Source organism: Candida tropicalis, assembly GCF_000006335.3.
Source record: "Candida tropicalis MYA-3404 genomic scaffold supercont3.4, whole genome shotgun sequence".
Taxonomy (NCBI): Eukaryota; Fungi; Ascomycota; class Pichiomycetes; order Serinales; family Debaryomycetaceae; genus Candida; species Candida tropicalis.
In genome coordinates this window covers 258,990-283,233 of record NW_003020056.1, presented here as the reverse complement: position 1 = coordinate 283,233, position 24,244 = coordinate 258,990, and the positions used below count along the sequence as shown (strand labels likewise).

The 24,244-nt window shown below is 30.5% G+C and overlaps 8 protein-coding genes across 8 annotated transcripts; 3 read left to right on the top strand and 5 right to left on the bottom strand. All coding sequences in view use genetic code 12, as the record gives it.

Moving 5' to 3' along the window:
- Positions 1–2,794: 2,794 nt before the first annotated feature.
- On the bottom strand, positions 2,795–4,582 carry CTRG_03147 (uncharacterized protein; the record flags this gene model as incomplete). Its single annotated transcript, XM_002548804.1, has 1 exon — positions 2,795–4,582. The coding sequence occupies one exon, from the start codon at positions 4,580–4,582 to the stop codon at positions 2,795–2,797; it is 1,788 nt and encodes a 595-aa protein (XP_002548850.1).
- Positions 4,583–11,880: 7,298 nt separating this feature from the next.
- Positions 11,881–12,246, top strand: CTRG_03146 (uncharacterized protein; the record flags this gene model as incomplete). Its single annotated transcript, XM_002548803.1, has 1 exon — positions 11,881–12,246. The coding sequence occupies one exon, from the start codon at positions 11,881–11,883 to the stop codon at positions 12,244–12,246; it is 366 nt and encodes a 121-aa protein (XP_002548849.1).
- A 2,327-nt stretch (positions 12,247–14,573) lies between these two features.
- On the bottom strand, positions 14,574–15,920 carry CTRG_03145 (uncharacterized protein; the record flags this gene model as incomplete). Its single annotated transcript, XM_002548802.1, has 1 exon — positions 14,574–15,920. The coding sequence occupies one exon, from the start codon at positions 15,918–15,920 to the stop codon at positions 14,574–14,576; it is 1,347 nt and encodes a 448-aa protein (XP_002548848.1).
- Positions 15,921–17,785: 1,865 nt separating this feature from the next.
- CTRG_03144 (uncharacterized protein) lies at positions 17,786–19,399 on the top strand (the record flags this gene model as incomplete). Its single annotated transcript, XM_002548801.1, has 1 exon — positions 17,786–19,399. The coding sequence occupies one exon, from the start codon at positions 17,786–17,788 to the stop codon at positions 19,397–19,399; it is 1,614 nt and encodes a 537-aa protein (XP_002548847.1).
- Positions 19,400–19,439: 40 nt separating this feature from the next.
- On the bottom strand, positions 19,440–20,144 carry ASF1 (nucleosome assembly factor; the record flags this gene model as incomplete). Its single annotated transcript, XM_002548800.1, has 1 exon — positions 19,440–20,144. The coding sequence occupies one exon, from the start codon at positions 20,142–20,144 to the stop codon at positions 19,440–19,442; it is 705 nt and encodes a 234-aa protein (XP_002548846.1).
- Positions 20,145–20,461: 317 nt separating this feature from the next.
- On the bottom strand, positions 20,462–21,334 carry CTRG_03142 (uncharacterized protein; the record flags this gene model as incomplete). The annotated part of the gene is made up of 1 exon (XM_002548799.1): positions 20,462–21,334. The coding sequence occupies one exon, from the start codon at positions 21,332–21,334 to the stop codon at positions 20,462–20,464; it is 873 nt and encodes a 290-aa protein (XP_002548845.1).
- An 835-nt stretch (positions 21,335–22,169) lies between these two features.
- Positions 22,170–23,051, top strand: CTRG_03141 (uncharacterized protein; the record flags this gene model as incomplete). The annotated part of the gene is made up of 1 exon (XM_002548798.1): positions 22,170–23,051. One exon carries the CDS (start codon positions 22,170–22,172, stop codon positions 23,049–23,051), a length of 882 nt encoding a protein of 293 aa, XP_002548844.1.
- Positions 23,052–23,066: 15 nt separating this feature from the next.
- CTRG_03140 (uncharacterized protein) lies at positions 23,067–24,128 on the bottom strand (the record flags this gene model as incomplete). The annotated part of the gene is made up of 1 exon (XM_002548797.1): positions 23,067–24,128. One exon carries the CDS (start codon positions 24,126–24,128, stop codon positions 23,067–23,069), a length of 1,062 nt encoding a protein of 353 aa, XP_002548843.1.
- Between the last annotated feature and the right edge of the window lie 116 nt (positions 24,129–24,244).

Here is a 24,244-nt window from a genome sequence, read left to right as displayed (position 1 = left end):
GCCTGTTGTCCACAATTGTGGCCGTACATGGGATAGAAATGAGAATTGATATTGTTCAGCCTTGAATCCACTGATATCTTCGACAATAGAATTCACAATAATATCTAAATAAAGGGAATCTAAACTTAATGGAAAACACGTCATCTGTGTTGAATAATGAATCCATAAGATGAAAAAATAATAATTTCAGAGCAATATAATAAATCTGTTACATTTTCTTGTGTTGAAAATTTTATTGGTCTAAATTTCTAGAAACCAAAACGTTCTTTCTATTGTAACTAATATTCAATTATTCTTTCATTGTCTTTAACTACTTTGTATCACCTAGAAATTCATACGTCTTAGTCGAACAATAGAAAAAAAAAATAAAAGATGAAGATGTGCAGTTACGATAAACCAATCAAAATTAATAATCGTTTACTCTTTGAATCCAAGCACATACATTGTCAAAGCTCTAAGTCAATTAAGAAGAAATTGTTGGATATGTGATTGTTAATTCTTGTTGGCATCACAAGGTGTTCCGTGTTGATTGTTAGATTAAACCTCACAAGGTATTGTTTCGTGCGTATTCCAACGTAATTTTAGCTCCTCTCTCACTCCTTCTCACGTCCCTTATAACTTGAGTCACGGCAAAGTGAAGTGTTTGTTTTTAATTATGAGAGTATCAAAATCCAAATATCCATCAGTTATGTATTGATTAGTAGAAGCAAATGGACGATTACATAATATACACAATGTTATTAGATAATCGCCAAAGATATGGGCATTTTCGTGCACAACACAAAAGAAAAAAGAAAAAAAGAATAACAGCCAAACCTTTTTTTTTTGCTTCGGGTGGCCGGAGGCTGCAAAATTTTTTGTTCACACGGAACACTACAGAAAAAAAAAAAAAGAAAAACATTTGTTACTCAAAGCTGGGAATCGATGATATAACCAGGGCCAGAGCTGCGAACCGGCTTGATTCTAAAATGATCTAATTTCAGTTAACCGAATTCTTTTATTTTATGCGTGTGTATCTCATTATGTGAGGCATTCAAAGTCGGTTCAAAGACAGCATAAAGGTTTTAATTAACTTTAATCTGTTTGGATGAGGGTGGGTGTGCATGAAATAGCAAACTTGATAAGTGTCATTATTCCACCTATGATAAAATGACTAATGATAGTATTTAAAACTTTCTAAAAGATATCAGTAATTATTTCATCTTCATGCAATTACTTCGGTTAAAACAACCTTTCATCGTCCCCCCTTCCCCTTACTTGACATTTGTAATTTTATCCCTGACTGAAACATTAACTATCAACAGTCAGACGTTTTGTGATGAAATGTCAAGTTAAACCAAGGCGTGTGTGATCGTTGTTCATTTTGTTTCTAACTTTCAAGATATAGATTAACTTCTATCGGAAATGCATGAATTGTTATTCTCAGTTCTGAAAAATAAATTTGTCCTTTATGGAAATGAGAAATAATAATAATAATAATTAAAAAATAAATAAAAATTCTAAAAAGTGTGGGGGTTCTTTAATCTCCATAAGGTTGGTATTTTAAGATAGTCATTAAAGTTTTCATGACAGATAAATGACTACTTTATCGGATTTGAAAAAGTGCAAGGGCTTTTTTTTTTGGTTTAATGTAAATGCTTTATTTTTCTGTATACATTGCATTGCATTCATTACTTCATGTATATCGAACTGCAATTTATAAGCATGAAACTTTGCTTATCATGACGTGTCACAAGAAACTATCTACATACATAAACCCTTGTGATATCAAATGGAGTAGCCTGCTCCGACAGGCGTGCGCTTTGTTTCTTTTGTTCCTCCTCCTCCTTCCCTTGTGGACCCAAACCCAAAGTGGACGCAACAGGAGCGCATTTACAAAGAAGTATCAACTATTGTTTTTTTTTTTTTTTGTTTTTTGTTTCACGGCCGCCCGAGACAGTTTCATGCAAGTATGATCCCTTAGCCGCCTTAGTCTATAACTTCCACCACTACCCCAAATAATTCATCATTGATCCTTTATAATTGTATGAAAAGTTATAGCCATTGATAATTTTGAATCGGCAAAAAGAAAAAAAAAATCCTGGTTATGGGAAATATTTAAATATAACCTATATGCATAAACCCCGCTGATTGCAATAGGAATTGTACTTAGTTTTCTTTATTTAACAATTATAACCATTGTGTTGAATATCTGTACTTCTGTTGCTTTGAGTTTGTGATGTATCATTCTAGAACAAATTATGTTTTTCTTTACTATAGAAGGAGGAGACAGAAAGGATAATATGCTTTGTGTTCTTTGATTTTCATGGTAGCATTGTTTATGTATGATTGCTTTTGTTTTTCTTTTTACATATTCAACTGGGTTAAACATGACAATCATTTCTAATGAAAACCGCCTTTCTCAAAAGTCTTCTATTTTGCTCCCTCTTCTTGTTGGTGTAGCACAGATGATAATGGTAAAAAAAATTTTTCTTCTCTCAATCCAAACAATAATACAGCTGGTTTTGTAGCTTAACTCCATCATAGTGTATTTTCTTGTTGCTTTGAATAACTTTTAGTTTATTCGTGTAAAGTTCATTTACGTTATAATTGACTGTCTCTTTATATTACTTGTCTCTATACTGTATTTATTACTCACTGTAATAATTCTAATCTACTATGAATCACTGCCACCGTCACATTCTTACTAATCTCATGAATTGTTTAAACACCTTCCTCATGGCTTTCACAATATATAATGAATACTTGATTTGAAATATTCCACGTTGATTATACGACATCCCCGAGTTTTAGCTTAACTTGAAATAGATGGTATTTGTTCAAATTCTATTTTCCTAAGTTGATCAAATATATTTAACCATTGGATCAATTGTCCATCTTGTTCTTGATATTTATTCTCATTCAGCAAAATTACAAATATTGGAGTTGGTAGTAGTTCATTATTGTGAGTTCTCTTATTTGGTTGATCATCTTTTGCTGATGATGGGAATTCTTTAAATAACTCTTCATATGCTTTGCATAAATTTTTACTTATTAAATCATAATACGATGCAAATATGGTATCTCTAAATGAAAAATCATCTGTGGATCCTCCACTTCCTGAAGTGTTTTGAATACTTAAACCTCTATTAAATAAATGAAATTGGATACCGGGATTATTTAAGAAACAGTATTTAAAATGTTTCCCATGATGAATATTGTATGTGTAAGGGATATTATGGTTCGCTGAATGCTTGAAATATTCATTTATGTTTGATAAATTCTCAATTGGTAGTTGAATAGATTGTGGAAAATGCAAATAGTTATATGGATGAATAGATACCGTGTTGTTAAATTTTATAATTGGAATTTCATTAATCGATTTTATAAATGGGGAAATTTTGTTCATGTTATTCATTAGTAAATTGTTTAATAAATTGGTTCGAGATTCAAAATAATTGTACACTTTCAAACAATAGTTAATAAACGGTTGTAGCTGAATTGATGAAGATGCTTGAAACAGCTGTTGTTGTTGCTGTTGCTGTTGTGGATGATTGCATGAAGGGAAATTATATGAAGTCCCAAAGGTATGTAAATTGTAAAACATCACTTTGGGGAAAATATTATCTAACATTTTACCCAAGCATTTAAACAACAATAATAGTACAAGTTCTTGATCATTAAACCCCTGTCTCCAATTGTGATTCAATCCTAAAAGATGTATATTGCTTGGTAGGATGATTAACCAATTTTGTAATAACTTTTTCAATATCACAGGATCGTTGAAACCAGGCGGTGAACCACTAGAATCATTGTTTGGTTGCATTACAATTTGTAAAACTTGGGATAAAAATTGATTCAATAAATGATAATTTGGAAAGATATAATCATGAGTTATAAACCTTTTAAATTTCTCTAGAATTTCTTTGAATTCAGTTAAACACATCCAATAATAATTAGGAAAATAATAAGACTTACTAAATAATGAAAGGTTTTCAATGAATGAAGGGTACTCAATATTAGACCTGGAAGTAATAATGATGGGTCCTGGTTCTTGTTGCTGTTGCTGAAGTGAAAGCTCAGGCGAGTCTTTAATCAATTGTAGTAAACCATTTGAAAATGTGAACGATGTCAAATTATCATCATAAAAATTGATAAAATTCAATAATATAGAACCAGATATTCCTATATTGAAATTGTTTAAATCCCCGTTAATACTAATTGAGGATATAATCAATTGTAACTCTTTTAGACTGGACAAGTTAAATCTTAAAAAAATTTCATTCAACTGGAGTCTAATTTGATGATTGTTGTTGTTTATAATCTCTGTATTTGTAAAAGACTTGTAACCATTGCGTTCTAAATAACAAGAACTTAAACATATTAAGCAATTAAATATTAATGGATGAGTTATAGTATCAACTAGTACGATTTGTAGTGGATTGGTAATGATACTATTGGAAGTAAGGGCCATTTGTGAGGTTGAGGTTGCAACAGTTCGTGCTGCTCTTTTCAAATTGGTCTGAATTTGATGATAATTTAATAAAGGAAAGGATTGGAAATAGGGGACACTGTTTGGAAGTGAGTATCCACTAAAAGACATGATTTCATGATTATTTTCAGTTTATTCTTCTTGGTTTGACCTTTCCACGCAGAATATTCAATTATGGTTTTTTTTTTTTGTTCTTATTGGTCTAGTTTGACTAATTCAAATTATACAAACCTCTTCTTGAATGGATGTGATAATTTACTCCCAAGAGTAGTACACTTGGTTTTCAATTAGTTAAAAAAATATATGTGTACTTTCTTTATTTTTATTTGAAAATCTGAAAGAAAACTAAATTGCAATGGGAAAAGGGTTCCTTGAATTTTCTTCTCTAAGTTTTTTCTGTTTTTTATTTTTTTTTTCTTTCACAGTGAATTTATATTTTTTTTTTTCACCAAGGGACATTTGATGTAGTATATATATATGTATAACCTCAGGTATATTTTCGATGCTATTTATGTATCTGATGAAAGTATTTGTATTTCCGTCATGCAACAAATTAACAATGTTATAAATCAAAACAAGTAAATATGGTTGACTTCATCTAGCTTTGGTTCCAAAAGGGAAACTCTCGAGTTATTGGTTTCTACAAACTTCTTTCTGCTTATATTGTTATCATTACTATTCATGCTTGCATTTTATTTTTCTTTTTGGTTTGAAAAATTTCACTCAAGGCTACAAATAAAATCGAAATTGTATAACCTTGAGATGACCAAATAGTTTTGTCATTGTGGTTAGTTACCTAATAGTCTAGAAGTACTTTCATGTAGGTTATCCCTTCTTTTTTTGTCTACGTCTGTGTTTGTTTTCATGTGTGAACAATAGTACAAAATGCAAAGAAAGAATAGATACTGCAAAATACACCACACAAAATCAACAACATGTAAAATCGTATTTGGCTTGTTGGTTAACTATAATCCAAGTCAAAGCAACTTTGATTATACATATCTCTTTGGGACACCACGGCAATGTATACACAATGATAGAGCTGTTAACTTTTTTTTTTGAATTTCTCTTTCATCTATTGAACAATAAAGTGTGTATTATTCAGCAGGGCCAAAATTTATTATTCTTAGTACAAAGAAATACATGCTGAACATAGTTTTGTGCTTGTGACTACAAATGATATTCATATCTGGGTCCAAAATTTTTAAACAATGATAAATCTTAAGACGGAAATGTGGCATTACTTGTATTGTTGGGCTAAGTCTAGTTACAAACAAAGTCATACCTTGGGAGAAAAATAATATAATTTCAAAACAAAATAGAACAGAATAGAATAGAATAAAATAGAATAAAATAGAATGGACTAAACTTGAATAAAAAATAACGGAAATACTTGAAAATCAAAATTCAAAAACAGGGGGAAAAGGGCAGCGGATTAGAATAGCTAATAAAAATCAAGCTTTTATAAATGAATGAATATGATTACAGACCGCAGAATGTGTTATTGTTCTATTATATTCAAACAATTGTTTTAGAAAGCCATACATTTTAACTTAAAATGAAGTAAAGCCAAGAGAATGAACAATTTGATAGTAGAAGAACAATCAGTACACCAAAACCAAACTCATAACAAATTTTTATTCTTTTAACTTTGACGCAATGACTAAAAGTTCAATATGCATCTACTTTTCTGTAGCAATGGTATTAATAATCGGCTATAAAAGAGAATCAAATGGAGATAAAGAGATTATGACATGTGGCAGAAATTATCTTGAGAGATATGATATATGTCTTCGGTTATATTGACCACAATTACCCAAGAATTGATGATACTATCGTATTTTTAGTATTATTTGGAAAGTTAAAACATTGAAAATTAATTGGTTAACCTTTTTATAGAGTAGCACAATTGATAAACAATATGAAATACCATTCCAATAAACTACTGTTTTTTGAGGAATTTTATTTTTACATCAAAGTTTCTGGAATTATTATTCAATTAGGTTTTTACAATTTTTTATTTGTTAGTTCTGTCGGTGCATGAATTCATAATACAATTATTCAATACTATCGAAATACGTCCTTATATTTTGGTAACTATATTGGGTTTCCTAACTATCTACGTTTCCAACTTAAAAGCTTACTGGGTTTCTTATCATTCCCCCCATCTGACGCTCTGTTCATTTGTTCATTCGATTTGGTGTTTATCATATTTATATAGATTTTTTTTTTCTCTGGAGAAGTTCACTGACGAATTTTCAGTATTACTAATCCACAATTTGGGTATTCAATAGTATATTCTTGTTTTTCCTCCACATTGTTTTACGTGGGGTCTGCTATATTTGGGTTCAAAGAAGACTTGGTACTCGTGAGCCACGTGTGAATGTAGACAAGTTGTCAGAGCAACAAACCCCACCTTGTATGCTGGTTAACTGTATCAGGTCAATAAGAATTAGAATTCAGTTATAGTATCCTTAAAATATTTGCTAGTCTTGTGACTATGAATAAAACGTCTCTAACTATTCTTTATCTACGAAAGGACAATCTAGTCATTGATGCAAACCAGAACCAAATATAAAACTAGAGAAATAAAAGAACAAGATAATGATGAATATTTAAAAAAGAGGGAAAACTTGATAACAGGGGTCCCGGTATTTTTTTTTTTTAGGTAATGTTCCGAAAAATCAAAATCTATCCGAATATTTTCTTTTCTCCTTTCTTGATCAGATGTTTTATAACCGAATTTTCTTCTTGCTAGCAATCAACAAAGAAAGGTAAATCACATTAGGGGATTAGAACATTCATATTTAATCAATTCGCGGTCTCTCTGTCTTTTAATGATCCTTTACCCCTCAGGAGAAGTCTTATATTCTCCGATATTGCTTCCCTGCCGTGTATACAAAGCCAAAGTTGTTAGTTGTTATTGGCTAGTGTGATTATAAAGGTTTAGCTATGAAGTTTATGTGTCTTTCTTTTTAGCAAATGTAAACTTGAATAGCCGTAACTTCTTTGATATTTGAGTACTCACATTTGTAACCCTCATCACGCATTAACAATTGACGAAAATAGATATCAACAACTCAAAATTTCAACCATTGTTTGATATTTCCTAACTATACAATAGAAATCTTGCTTATCCTTTGCTACAACAACTATAAATACTAAAATCAGTTTCTTCCAAGCTGATTATATAAGCGGCCTCTTGAAAAAGGTGTTAAAGCTAAATTAGCAAATGAATGAATCTAATAGTGAACTAGAAATCTCATATATTGAGCTTGGTATCAAGTAGTGTGATACTTGATGTTGAGGTGTTGGGTATTGTATATTTTTGTTCTATCAACAAGCATATATGTATAATTTAACCCAGATTACATAATGCAAGGGTTAAAAGTGGAATGGCTAATAAAAGGATCCAAGAAACTCAGCAGAATAGACAAATATATGTATCGTGACGTATATTTCTTGTACTTTTATAGACAATAAGACAATGTCAAACATTATTCATTTCCGGCTTCTAATCCTATTATTAGCCGGTCACATATTTTGGACACTGAAATTAGAAATATTGAGCCTCCTCCAATCTTCACCAGCCCAACAAAACTAAAAGTTCTGGAGTTCAGTTAAATGTTCATAACCATGTGAACAATATCAAGAAGATTTTGTTTATGTTAAATGATTTTTCAAAGGATTGACAACTTGTTTGGTTCGGAATCGGAATACCATAACCGTTTAGAAATATATCAATCACAAAATAGTAAAAATATTACTTATTTGCATATGTATTCTATCACCCATATTACTGCAAATCTTTGTAATTATGCGTGATATATATTTTCTATATTTTTTTTTTTTTTTGATTTTCATATTCTAGAATGTCTTACAATGTGATGCAAAAAAAAAAAAAGAGCTAAATTGTGGGCTTTTGCTATGTTACTAGTCAGGTGATTTTATGAGCTTATAATCCAAATATAGGGTACAGACGTCTCCCTTCTTTGTACCTTACTGCCAATTATCATATACAGTTAATAAAAGAATATTTTTTTTTTGTTAATTCTTCAAGTGAAAAAAATTTTTTTTTCATGCTCGGTAACCGCCTTTTATTTCCTTATTTGAATGCATCGAACTATGCATTTACAACAACGCGAATGTTGATTTACACCAAGCTTTCTTACATCCGCCTCAATTTTCTTTAGTATAATCGTAATACTATTTATATTTGGATGAGGCCGTATGAATATTAAACCTCAACAATGTATAACAATGGAAACTTTGGGCCGTTTTGCAAAAGGAAAAGGAGCACACAATGCTTTTTGTAACAGGGGGAGATTATCCTTAACTTTAACTATAGACTATGATATGCGGTAGTTGATGTATATCTATGCATACCATAGAATCTTCGTTATGTGTTCAGTTTTGACTTCTACCTCAGTCGTGTAGAGAGAAACAAGGCGGTAATATTGTGTAAAAACTATCCATTACTTATATTTGTCAGTTGACAAGAAACCGTGCTTTGTTTGAATAAGATGATTGTCCCGACGATGATATGCAGAATTTTGATACAATATCTTATCATGGATATGGTTATTTAAAGATGTTTAAAACGTTTGAATTGTAGATTTAAGATTTCCATTTGGTTGAATTTCTTAAAATGAATCTTTGGATACAAAACATTTTCAATACTCATCATCGAAACAATTCATACTTTTTTGTATGGCGAAAAGAGATTCACGTAAAAATTTGGGATTTTTTCGTGCGTGAACCATTTTTAAAATTACGGGAATAAACCACTTGAGATCCTGATCAACACCTTTGAAAGCACTATATGGTTTAAAACTTGGAAATTGAATATAATAATAGTATATACATGATTATATCTACATTAATATTCAAATTAATACAATTTGAGCGGTCTGACTAGCGTAATTAGTGATTTATTCAACAAAATGATAATTCCCGATAAAAAAAAGATACTTTCAAATTCCAAGAGTAAGATTGATACATAACTCCTCCAATATTTATCCAATTGATTCAGAATGAATTTAGATAGCATAATTTATCACTACAAATCATATACCATTTTCAGAGTTGCAAAAATCGTACTAACAGCGACAAATGTTGCAATTCGTGGAACATTTGGATGTTACACTGTGACGACAAGAGAAACAGAGATATAAATGCTACTTTTTTCTGAAGCATCCAAATATTCTACAAATTTGCAACATACAAATCTATGCTGCAATGGAGAGAACATTTGGATATTTTTAATACAGAGCACAACCATTGGGATATAGAAATACGCACTAATTAGGACATTGAAAATCCGTGAATTAATGCACTGAAAATTTGAATATACAGATATACATGACACATCTATTGGAATATACGAATACGCACCAAATTAGAAACTTAAAATCTATGATTTAATTGACGGAATATTTGAATATCTAAGTTGCAACCATCAAATTCATGAATATAATCATCCATCATCTGGCTCTGTTTATTCAGAATTGTGTCAAATAGATTATCTTGATTGATTTGGATTACCTTGAAATAGATGATTTTGATTGATTTCTATTAAATTCAGATGGATTAGAAAATATATATAGGAAAAAGGATTTATCAATAGTGTCTAGAATACTCCCTTTTTTTCTGTATATCAAAGATCGATTCTCCCTACATAACAAACTTAGTACATTTTGTATGGGGAAAGGAGATTCACATCAATTTTTAAGATTTTTTCGTGTGTGAACCAAAATTAAAACCACGGGAATAATTCAATTGACAGGCTGATGAACCCCTTTGAAACCGCTAAATACCCTAAAAATTAGAAATATAAAATAAGAATGGTATGAAAAGAATACTATTTATATTAGTATTCTAATGAACACAGTTTCAGCGGCCTGAATATCATAATTATTGACTTATTTGGGAAAATTATAATTCCCGAAGAAAAAAAGATTGTTTGAATTTCCAAGAGTAAGAATTAAACACTAACTACACCAATTGTTATCAAATGTGTTCAAGAGTAAGTGTGGTAGTGTTAAACAGTGATACAAATAATATCATGTTGTTCAAACGACGAGAATCTAGCCGGAATCAATAGATCTAGCAAAACATGGACAACTTCATGAAATATCTTTGGATATAAAAATAAGCAAATTAATTTTTTGTCGTCGCATTTTTGGAAATTGCCATAAAATTAATGAAGTTTCTTATTTTCCACGTTTTAGCAACTTTTGGGCAACCTTATGACGTTGCCACTTTTCAGCAACATAATGAAGTTTTCAACAACTTAATGAAGTTTTCAACAATCTAAAAGGGAAATTGGGGCTGCTCACTCTAGATTGTTTTTAAAAGTCTTTCGCAACTTTATGAATACACCTATTTTTCCAAAATTTCGCAACATCAGTTGGCTGAAGACAACAATATTTATAAATAATATACTGGAATACTATGAATGTTCTTATAGGCCATCATTATGTATAAAATATCGTCAAAAATACATCAGCGGCAATTTATGAAACTAACAAGGGGATAATGTATCGATATAAAAATCCAGTATATACTTCATTCTCCAAAGAGGTGCATTGTAAGTAGATTTGAAAGAAAAAATTCACCACTTGAATAAACTATCAGTAGTCAATGGTATGAATTAAATTATCATTACAAATATCAGCCGATTAAAATTGGTTATTAGTTATGCTCAACCTAGTATCGACGTACAAATCCTGCGGATTCTCAATTCTAAGTCCAGAGTTCCCACAAAAGAATCTGAAGAAAAAAAAAGAATTCAAATATCAGAAAGAATGAAATATTTAATATATAAATTGGCTTCTGTTCCATTGATACCACTATTAATACTTGCAAGAACCATATATTATGTTTGATCTTTTATTATATCATTGAGAATAGTACTTAATACCTATAATAAATTATGTTTCCAACAAATACCACAGAAAACATATCATCAGTCAAATTTTGTATGGGGAGTAATGATTCAAGTGATTTTTGGCGATTTTTTCGTGTATGGACCGATTTAAAAATCACGGGAATAAGTCAATCGAATCCCTGATCAACCCCTTTGGGAATACTATATGGTCTAAAACCTGGAAATTGAATATAAAGATAGTATATTAGTGATAATATTTATATGAATATTTCAATGAATACAATTTGAACTGTATTAATACAGTGATTGTTGACTTAATTAGAAAAATTATAATTCCCGATAAAAAAAAGATTGTTTGATTTTTGAAGAGTAAGATTTACGTCTAACTACACCAATATTTATCCAATTGATCCAGAATGAACTTATATAGCATAGTTTATCACAGCAAATCATATGCCGTTTTCAGAGTTGCTAAAATCCCACTTGAAGAGACAAATGTTGCAAATCGTGGAACATTTGGATGGCGCACTGTAATGACCATAGAAAACAGAAATATAAATGCCACTTTTTTCTAGAACATTCAAATATTCCTCAAATTTGGAACATACAAATCTATGCATCTATGGAACGAACATTTACATCAATGGATATATGGACGGAACATTTCTATATACGGATATATGGAGGGAAAATTTCTACATATAGATGCGCACCAAATCAGGAACATACAAATCAATGGTTTAATGTATGGAAAATTGTGACACACAGATATAGGGCGCAATCACTGGAACATATGTATGTGCAACAAAAAGTGACATTCAAAAATATGGTTTCTAGGATGGAATATTCGAATATACATATATATTGTTTCACTTTTGGAATATAGATTTATAAATTACCGCCATAAAATTCATGAAAATAATCCACTGTTATGTGTCTTTCTTTATTCAGATTTGTTTCAAATTGATTATCTTGATTGATTCCCATTATATTCAAATGGATTAGATAATATATGTCAAAAAGAAATGATCAAGAGTGTCTAAAATGCATTTATTTTTTCTGTATCATTACAAAAATATGAACTATTCTCGCAACATAACAAATCTACTTACCCGATTCACTCAATAGAAGAGTTTAGTCTAATCACAATTCAAAGTGGGATATGTTGGTATTTTTGATTAATTATTATATAAAATTCATATTTATAATGTATCTCATCATTATTCACTCCTATTAAATCCAGCTTGTCAAAATTATAGCAGTTGTTACATATTGTATGGTGAAATAAGGTTCAAGTCAATTCTCGTGTCTGAACTAAAATCAAAATTACGGAAATAAGCCACTTGAGATCATAGTAGACAGCTTTGGAAGCACTATTTACACCAATACTGCCAATTATCAATATTTAAGTACCTTAATATGATGATAAACATATTACTATTATAGTTATATAATTTTTAGCGGTTTTAATAGCACAATTATTGATAAATTTATACAAACTTTGTGAGACGTCTTATGAAATGCAAAATTAATACTTTTATTTACATAATATTCCTAAATAATTGAACACTATCAATATTCTGATACATATATTCATATATATATATATATAAATCAATAGAATATACCGAGCATTGAGAATTTCAGAAAATTAGATTGCACCTGTTGCTCTGCTAGAATATATGCAATAACCATAGACACATTTGAGCCATTTCATACTCTTAATAGATGGCATGTAACTTGGTATTTGTCCATGACTATAATAATAATTTGGTTTTACATTACGCAACACATTTTTATTGACATAGACAGCTAAAGAAATTTTGATTTTGCATTAAAACTGTTGTAGGAAAAATAAAATTGCAACCCCAGCAACAAACAATTTGCAACTAATAAAATCCTTCTATCCAATACCGTAGAATCAGATTCAGATTAGAATCGTACACAATGGGGGTCTGAACCGGTATCAAGATGTGGTATTTCACTTTTCTATTTATCAATCAAACAAATGCAAATTAAGAATGACTGCTCAACATACTAACACTCACGCTAAAACACAGTCCACTTCTGGTTCTTCTGAGGATAAATTTGTTATTCGTGTTTTAAACAGTAGAGGGTACATGGCTTCCAACTGTACTGTTATGTAAAAGACACGATGAAACAATAGTTCAAGATAATCTCTAGACACGACCAGTAATAAAGCAGAATTAAAAGAGCCTTTATGTGATTCAAATAGTTCAAAAAATATTTGCTGCCTTCCTTGTTGAAAGAAATTTTTCATATTGCATAAATTGTGTCAAAGTTGTGCAATGTCATAACCAACTACATGGTTTTGTTGCATATTATTGGTAACTTTCAAATTTAGTCCAAAATTGTGACGAAAAAGAAAGCAAAACTAAACATTGACAGTCAAAGTACAACTTTGCGATAACTGATACAAAAATCAAATAATATATTCAACAAGAATAACCTTTATTAAAAACCACAACATTATTAAATGGAAGAGGCAGCTTCATTAAATTTAAAAACAAACTATTTGTGACATTTTGTTCGGAGAAAATGGATTCGGGTTGAATACTTTAGGAACTTCTCGTGTGTGAACCAAAAAAAAAAAAAAAAACTACCAATAATAAGCCAATCAAGATTCTAAATCCATTAAAAAGTGATCTATGCATCCAAACTAGAAATTGTCATTGATCAAGTGCACGAGTTCAGTAATGTTAACTATTTGGGTAGTAAATATGAGTACTTGTAGATTGTTTTATTAGGATTATGAATAAAAATCCAACTCTTGGAAGGCTTCCGGGAATACCTCAATGTCTTAAAATATTATATCTAAGAAAGTATGTTGACGTTAGCAAAGAATATTACCCTCCAAATTACCTGCAATTTGATTTGATTATACAATAAAGTATCTCAATTTAATACTAATTGCTTCAATGAACAACTCCAGGAATACATTATTACAGGCTTCAGATCATCATGATTGAATAGTTTGAAATTTGATCACATAGAAACTTCAAAGAGAATACTAATATTACAAGTGATCTACAGGGTTGACAACATTAATAAGCCAATCTATGAAAATCATATTACAAATGGCAACAATTACATTGGATACAGGATTATTCCTCATGATGAAACATATTTATATTAATATATACTTATATTTGTAACAAATAAAACCAAACCCCTATTTATCTATATAACATATTATTTGGCCCATTCTAAAACCTTCAAAGAACAAACAACAATGAAAATGGTTGTTGGAACAGTCAAAATAACATAACCCCAAAATAATACTCCACTCATTTCCTTTTGATAAACATTATTTAATTGTGTGATTTGAGATAATTGAATAGCTGGAGGACTAATAGTCAAAATAAAAGCAACAATCAAGAAAATAGGATCATCTAAGATTGAAGTATTGATATATTTAACACAAACAGCAATAATTGGTAATAAAATAATGGAAGGTAAAATCATTCTTGATAATAGCGAACCAATTAAAATTCTATTGTAATGTTTTGAAGCAGGTGGAATATCACTGGAAGGGTATAAATTGGAACCTAAAACAATCAAAATCAAAGGAATTGAAACACTTCCTAAACCAGTAATTGATTTGGCCAAAGTATTATGAACAAATGAACCACCATTTTCAGTGCCAAAAAACAAATTTCTGAGATACGGCACAGAAGCGACAATAACACTAATCAACATGGCATACAATGGAGGATTCATGAATGCCAAAAATTGTTTAACGCCTGGCAATTCAGAAAAACCTTTTGAATCATTAGCAGGGTGTTCTTCATCAGATAATTGAATTTCTCTTGTTGTTTCATGTTCTTGATCTTGATCTTGTTGTCGGAGGGCATCTTCAATGTACAAAGTTTGTTCAATTTCATCAGGAGAAATCAAACGACATTGCTCATAAACAACAACTTTGCCGTTTTTTGTATGATAAGTATTCAATTCTAGTTGAGATCTTTTTCTTAATAATGTGTTAAAACCCCAGGACCATCTCAAAACTTGACCCAATTGTTGAAAAATCAACAAGTATAAAATACCTCTACCCGCAACTTTATCACTGTTGTCGTCAACAATATCGTCCCATAATAAATCAGGTAAAGTATAGGCCAAACTTAAAGTCAAACTGACCGGTAAGGAATTGGAATTACCAAAAACAGCCATTGCTGTAACGAAATCCGTTTCTGGCTCATTCAAGCCCAATAAATAACTGGTAAATTTAGAACATCCAAAAGATATAAGGGTTGAAATGGCATAAAATATAGGAATGATAATGATCTCAATCAATTTACTCAACGATAAATTTGAAGCCAATTTTGAAAAAATCAAACATGGTGTAAATAAATCAACATTTAAAGCACTTAGGGATTTCTGACCTTGAGTAGTTAATAAACCGGATTTGGCAGCTATGAAACCTGCAAAACAAATAATAACAACTTCTAAAACAGCTTCAAAAGTTAAAAATGAGATATCAAAATAAGAAAGTGGCGAAGGAGAAACAACTATAGTATCACTTGATAGAAGATTTAACATGTGTATGTGTATGTAGTTTCAATAAAAATGTAAATGAATATGAAAATGAGCCAAATGCAAGGAAAAGTAAAAATTTTTAAAAAATGAAAAGGAGTTTAATTGGATTTCCTATTATTTATATAAAATTGTTGTTCTTCCTTAAAAAAAAAATTGTGTGGCTTTGAATTTTTTTTTTTTTCAGTGACGTGAAGAGAGAGAAATAGAGAGAGATAGTACGGGCGGGACTGTGGTGAGTTTATATTCTTTTTTCTTTGTTGTGTATTTTTTATTTACTTATTCCAGGATTGCCTTGTCGGGTTGTTACTTCCCAGCTTCGTGTAATGTGTAAGAATTCCTTGCGAATGATTTGAATTGGGAAGTGAATAATAAAAGATAATGCAAGTATTCTTTTAGCATACGAAAATAAACGTGATGTATGCATAGAAATAAGATCTATGGAGGGGGGCATTTAAAATAACTGTATCACCAGCAAACGAAACAAAATGAAACAACAATAAAAAAGTAGGCGGTTCAGAAAATAATACACTGTGATCTGTAGAAGAAGAGGGGAATAATGAAAAAGGGTAATAAAGAATGGGTCGTAGCAAGAAAGCAATTTAATGTTTATTTCCTGCCTCTTAGTATTATGCGTTATCAAAATCAATATCGATATCCCTCATTTCCTAAATCTATTGGTTGAGAATTCTTTGTTTCAACTCCTATCATTTTGTACATTATAGGAGAAAACTATCTTCTCATTTCCTTTTCCTTTTTATGCACAGTTTAATTAAGAATAATAGTAATTATAATTTTTTTGTCTAGGTATCGAGATAAGGATTATTACAACCACCCTCCAAAAACCGCACCAGATCCTTTTGCGTGAGTAAGAAGGCTTTGGTTAATGATCTAGATCATTCTATTATACTTGTCCCTCGTTATTTATTTGTTGGATTGACTTTCTCTGGCATTCTTATTCAAGGCTGGGATGGAATCATCATCGTCGTCGTTTCTTATTTTGTTATCTGGTGGCGTGTAAACGTGCACAAAAACCACGTGGGCCATCACAACAAAAGAAAAGAAAAAAAAAAGAAATTCTTGTATCCCAGAACTGTGCCACACACACAGACACATACATTTTCCTACATAGTGTGCACCAACCAATCAGGATTGTAGCAGAAGAAGAAGTTAAAGTGATAAATTATATTCTATTAATTTTATTATTCACCACCAACGATGATAATAATCAAATCAAAATCACTCCATTTCTTTAGAATTATTAGTCTACCCATTCCTGCTTCACTTTTTTTTTTGTTCAATTCAATCTTGAATAATGTTTAATCTTACTGACAGGTTTTTCTTCTGGATTTATCTTTGGAATTCTCATGAACTTTCATTGCAATTGATATTATGCACACCGGGTTAAGTTATATCACGTGTATCATGACACGTGCTAAAGAGCACAATTGATAGTATAGTAAAAATATCAAGAAGAATTGATCTCAGATCTGGAATATCCCTGGCAGGATTAAAGCATACAACTTTCAATTAAATAATTTCTTATGAGTAAGTTTCATATCGGCGTAAAGTTTTTGTTCCCCCTTTTTATTTGGTGATCAAACCTTAACTATGTATCACGTGATTATTGTTTACAATTTGTGTGGAAAAAAGAGATCCAAATGAAATCAAAACATAAACAAAGGGAAACAACAAAAAAAAAATTACATTTTCAACTGCAACACATTCAAGAGAACCACCAACACATATTGACATTACAAAGCCAGTTGTCTATTCATACGACACCAACAAGAGTCAACTTCTAAATAAATCATATATATATATATATATATATGGAAACACTGTCATATTTATAGTAATTGCTTTTAGTCATGACACTAATAAAATCATCTATACCAAAATTACAGCATCCCAATCATGATGAATCTGAAACCAACAGGAACAGTAAGCAAGCGTCCTCGTCAGTAATAACAACTAGTACTCCTGAATTAAACACACCAACTAGAACTCCCTGGTATAACAAGAGATATATATGTTCTGATGATGAAGAAGATGACTTCGATGAGGTAAATAATGAATCTCATGATAAAACACCATCTCCCAAAAAATCACAAGTTCTTGAACATCAGTTTGATTTTGCTTCAACTCCATTAAACCCAAATTCTACTGTTTCGTTTGTATCACCGATGAATAAACTCAATGCATTACATTTAGAATCACAAATTGCAAGTTCTTCAGATATTGAAAATGACGTGCAAATACAGGACCATGATGACGATGATGATGAGTATGATGAATTTTCACTTGGAAATAAAACTATTACCAATCATTCCGATGACGAGGAGGAGGAGGAGGAGGATGATGAGGAAGAAGACATGATCAATCAATTCACTCCACAATATATAAGTTCAAGGAAAAGATCACTTCTGGAGTCTCCAGATATGATGATGCTAACTCCAAATCAGAACAGCCATATATCTGCTTCATCAAATTGCAATTTCAATAAACTGTCTATCTATCACAACAGCAGCAACAACACGACTACAAATACCAGTGGTTCAGGATTTAAGTTTAGTTTTTCAAATATTACTGATTCAACCCCATGTCCACGACAGCCAAAGAGAAAGAAACTTAAGTTTAAACGACAAAATAGTCAAGATTCAAGTAGAAACATCCTAGATTTGAACTTTGCAAAGAAAACTATATTATCTGAACCACTGACGATTCCGTCGTATAATGAAGAACCAAATGACGAAATTGACAATGACGATGATAGTAGTAGTAAAAGTGCACAAAGTTCAAAATTAGAATCTACTCCAATTTCACAATCGACACCGGCATCACTGCGGGCATCTACTCCTCCACTTCCTTCATTACAACAACCGACAAGGAAGAATCAAGAACATGAAGAATATGGTGAAATTATAAATGGATATAAATTTGTCAAACCAAAGATATTACCACAATTCAAGTACGAAACTCCAATGAATAATAATCGATATCATCAGTTACGTGATACTTATAATAGTAATAATTATCAAATAATTGGGGAGTTGCCAATTACCTCAGCCGGGATAATGGATGAAAATCCCGAGGATGAAGATATTCATATTGGAGATCGACGAATAAATGATCCATATTTGACTATCCCAAGTATAAAACAGTCATTTGATCAACTAAGACAATTATATTTCAATGAAGTGAGATTACCTTTATTACCACCTTATTTCTATCAGTTGAATGAATTATCAACACAAACAATTATGTTGTTGATAACTAGTGAGAATTTATTGAAATTTTATCAAAGCATTCTTCTAGAAAATGAGGAATTGTTGGATTTATTAAAACAAGAAAGAATTAAATGGCATCCTGATAAATGGGTAGGCAAATTCAAAGATGTACAATCATCTAATGAATATCCATTTAATTTACAAGTTGTTGATTTAATTAGTCAAACTATAAATGGACTTATAGAATCTTTATAAGAAATATACAAATATAAAGACGTGTATTACAAATGTTGGTTTAATCTTTAGGAGTATTTACTTCTGCCTCACTTTCACTTCCAAGGTCTATTTCTATATCTTCTTGATTATCTTTAGGTGTCAGTATTTCTCCATTTTCTAAATCAACTTCTTCTGCCCCATCCTCTTCGTCTTCCTCATCTTCTTCCTCTTCTTCTTCCTCTTCTTCTTCATCTTCTTCTTCCTCCTCCTCTTCGTCTTCTGGTTGTTCAGGAGGATATTGTTCAGCACTACCATCCTCATTATCCCAAACAATATTAAATCTAGTAACTCTTGGTTTTTCAGCCAAAATATTTCTTACAACATGATCAATTTGTACTTTAGCAGGAGGATTTTCTCTTAATTCTTCAGTATCATATTCATTATTAACATAATAACCAACTCTAACAAATTCTTTATCATTATAACTACAACTTAGAATAATTACAGTGACACTAACTAATTCACTTGCTGGAATTAATTCAGGACTTGGTGCATCAGCTTTAAATAAAAATGAATTTACTCCAATTGGTATTGGTCCAACTAATATACTATCTAATTCTTGATCATGATCTAATGAATCTGATGATCCAACATAAGTTAATTTCCATTCAAGATCTTCTTTCAATGGTTCTAAACATTCAAATGTAATTTGAAATTCATATGGGTCGGTAAATTTAGCTGGATTATTTAACACTTCTATTCCTGTTAACGAAACTATTGACATGGTAATTTAATGATGTGTGAAATATTAGATGTAAATGATGGGAAAAGAAAACACAGATTTTGATTAAATGAATGAAAAAAAAAAAAAACTCATCTGTTTTCGTTCTTTAATCTTCTTTCATTTTTTTTTTCTGTCTTCACGCGTCTTGGTCGGAATTGATGATTTTATTTTATTTTCTTTTGTGTCGTGTCGTGTCGTTTTCAACGTGTATTTGCGTTTTATTATGAAACTATACAATGAAGCATTATATTAATTATAGCCAATATATTACATGGAAATTCATTAGCAAAGTATGTGACCGACAATTCTATATGATACTACCGTTTGCGTAACGTATCAATCAACAATCTAAGAGACTTTCTCTTTCTTTTAATAATACTCTTGACATTGAAAAGCGATGAAGCATCATCTTTTTTAAAGCTAAATATGGACGGTAAGTAACTAATACCATGAGAACCACCAGATGTTAGAGTAGTTTCGTAATCTGAAGAATCTTCCTCCATAAATATTGAACTTGTTCCCGTCATTGAAAACACTCTTTGTCTTTCATAATAGTTACTATTAATATCTTGTTCCATCCCACTTGAAGAAGAAAATGATGGTTCTGGAGTGGTAAACTGTAAATCATCTTCAATATTCAAAGAATTCAACGACTCATCGATATATTTTTCAAATTCAATTTTGAATGAGTCACAACTGACTAAGGATCCACAAATGGAATCTATCTTATTATCAATTTGTTCAATATTAAGGAATGAATTCTTATGTTTAATAGCCAATTGATCTTGTTGTAAAAAACTAGCTGTAGTTGTAGTTATTGGTTCATTTATTGAAATTGCCGTTAATAAATTATGGATATATGTAGATCTTGAACTAGTTGAACTTGTAATGTATAATTCTTCGTCTTCATCATTTTCATCAGTAACAGTCATCAACCAATTATGAACATTATTTTCATTAGGTAAACTGATTCTTTTCTCTGAGGAGCTGGTAACAAAAGGTTGAGGCTTGAGTGATATACCATCGTAGACAGAAGTCATATATTTATTTAATTTTGCCCCACAATAGTTGATATCTTTACTTTGTAAATCCTCTGTATTAATATTCTTCAATAACTTCTGAACGTCTTGATTCTCACTAGAATATCTATTCTTCTTGAGACTAGATGACGAGGATAACAATCTAGACATGGCTTATATGATAATTGATCTTTTAAAAAACAATCTGTTGCAAAGTTCAATCTGACAAAAAAAAAGAATTAAAAGTGGTTGTAAGAAATGAAAAAGAAATTATTAGTGACGTTGATAGATTGGAATTAAAGTTGGTTTACCAAGTTGACTAGACAAACCATGTGATTTTACTCGTTATGGTAAAGATTGCTATCATTGTTTGTAAATAACACCCATATAAGATACACAACTACAGTGTATTGGATGCACTAGTCTCTTGTCTCTTACAATCAATAATCTAGAATAGTATCTTAAATAAATCAAATCAAATGTGTTGTAAAATGGCTGTAAAAATTACAAAAGTCGTGTGCCGATCAATCCCTTTACATATACAAAATTAGAATTGTAAATCTAAAGAAACCAATAAGAGATACTTATTAACAGTTGAGTGGTATATTGATGATATGTGGATCATAACATTGTAATGCTGGTTATTGGTAATAGTATGACTGGTGTAGTTGGTGATAAAAGGTCACATTGGTATTATATCTTCGTCAAGTGATTTCCACTCTCGGAAGAATTTGTTTCTATAGGTATGTACCTGAGCAATCATTTAACAGATGATCACTTCTGGAGGTTTTCTTGTAAGTAAAAGTACTATGATCCATGCTTGTTATTATTGTTGCCATGTTTTATTGTCCACTTGTTATTCGTGTACCTTGCACAAATACTTTATCCAAAAAATTTCATTCTCTGTCAACCACCATCAACAACCACAACAAAAAAAAATATATCGGCGAACATTGTATACCCATACTTAAGCAACTCGTTTATAATCATCCCGTAATTAGAAAACATGTCTATAGAGTCTGAGAAAATTGAAACACCGTTGCAAGAAGTAACACCTACTGAATCAATCAATACTAAAACTCCAGACCACCAATCTGAAGTACTGCCCGAACCAAACAAAGTAGAAAAAGTAAAATCAGAAGCAAATAATTCCAAACCAAAGACAACTTCAACGATACTAAAGATTAAAATAAGACCTCCAAAACCACAAAAAGAAGAATCAGTAGTTGAGGAAGAAGAAGAAGAATCAGTAGCAGAATTTGAATCATCAATTGATAATTTAGATTCAATCGATTTAGATCAACAATCACCTGAAGAATTACATAAAATTTATGAAATTTATCAAAAGAGATTCAAATCATCAATTAAAAAATCAAATAAACTATTTGAATCTTTAAGAAATCAAAATACTACATTATCTTATTATCAACGTCGAAATCAATCTTTTTTAACAATACTTCAAGATATTGAACAACAACAACAAGAAGAAGAACAAAAAAATAAAGAAGACAAAGGAGATGAATTAATGAATAGAATGAAAAAAATCATTGAGAAAATGCCACGTTGCAAAGATTCTTTAATTCCTTTTGTTGAATTATTTGAAAATGAAAAAATCAATAAAAATAAATTGATTGATTTATATGTAATTGAGAAAATTCCTGATTTGATTAATGATGATTTAGTTAAATTAAAAACAAATCCTCAAAATATTGAAAATTGGTGTATTAGAAATAATCCAAATTTAATTAATTTAAATTATAAGCCTTTGACTATTGATAATTTACAAGATTATAATGGTGGAACTGAGTATTTATTAAATTTAAATGATGATTTCTTGTCAAATCAAACATCTTCTCATAGAAAGAAAAGAAAACTAGATAAAAAGTAAATAGGCTGTTGTCGATCACCTCTTTTTGAGTATGATTTCTAGGATTTTACTATTCCCAGTAAGAAACAAATTAAATATAAAACTTCTTTGATATAATGAAAAGTTCCCTTTATCAATAAGTTTCATAACTTCTAAGAATAATTCAACGTCGTTTTCAAAAATCTCCGGATATCTAAACTTAATTTTATTCAACTCCCGAACTGCCTTATTCTCAATCTTGGATAAAACAGCTTGTAAATTTGTAATTAAAACTATAATCTTGTGTCTTAAAGATATAGTCAAATCATCAATCAATTCTTCATCACTATCAACAGCCACGGCAACTTCGTCATTTTCCGTAGTAATCTCCATGGGGATACTGTTAAATATATGATAATATCTTGTGTCTCTGTATGGGTTAATCATTTCAACATTAAACACATCCACCAATCTTTCAAATCGAGGATATGCCAATCTCTTACTATTTCCATATTGATCAATACAACTAATCCAATTAAATTCGTCTAAAATTTCCATCCCTTCAATAGTGCTTGAAATCATCCCCAATACATAGAAACAAATTCCTCTAATTTGCCAAATTGGGCACTTTTGAAAATTATAAATAATGTCACTTATAATAGGATTGGTCAAATTGATGTTATACATTGGATCTAATAATTGGATTCCATATTGACCCAGTGCAATACCTCCAATAATCCATAAATTCTGTTTCAATGAATTAACCACAAAATTACGTGATTCATCTTGATTGTCGATATCATAGAAATCATCATCATGCAAAATCTGATGGAACATTAATTCTGTCGATGTTATTATAATTTCTAGGAATTCCTTCCCCTTGCCATATTGGAAAAAGTTCAATCCTTCTTCTGTGGATAACAAGTTTTGCAAAAAATACAATTGATCATACGTTGATATTGGAGCTCTTATATAAGGAACAAATTGGTAATTGACCAAGGATTCAATGGTTTCAAGATATTTGAAATCTTCTAATTTAGTCCATTCATCGAACTTCACATCTAAAAATCCAAGATTCTCAAGGTAAATAAACCCCATAGGGAATTGTAAAAATTTCATTAACAATTTTTTACCCAATGGATATTTTTCTAATATCTCAACTTGTGGCTTAAACTTGATGAGCAATTCAAGGTTTAAGAAATTATTATTCTTGAAAAATGCATACAACAAATCAC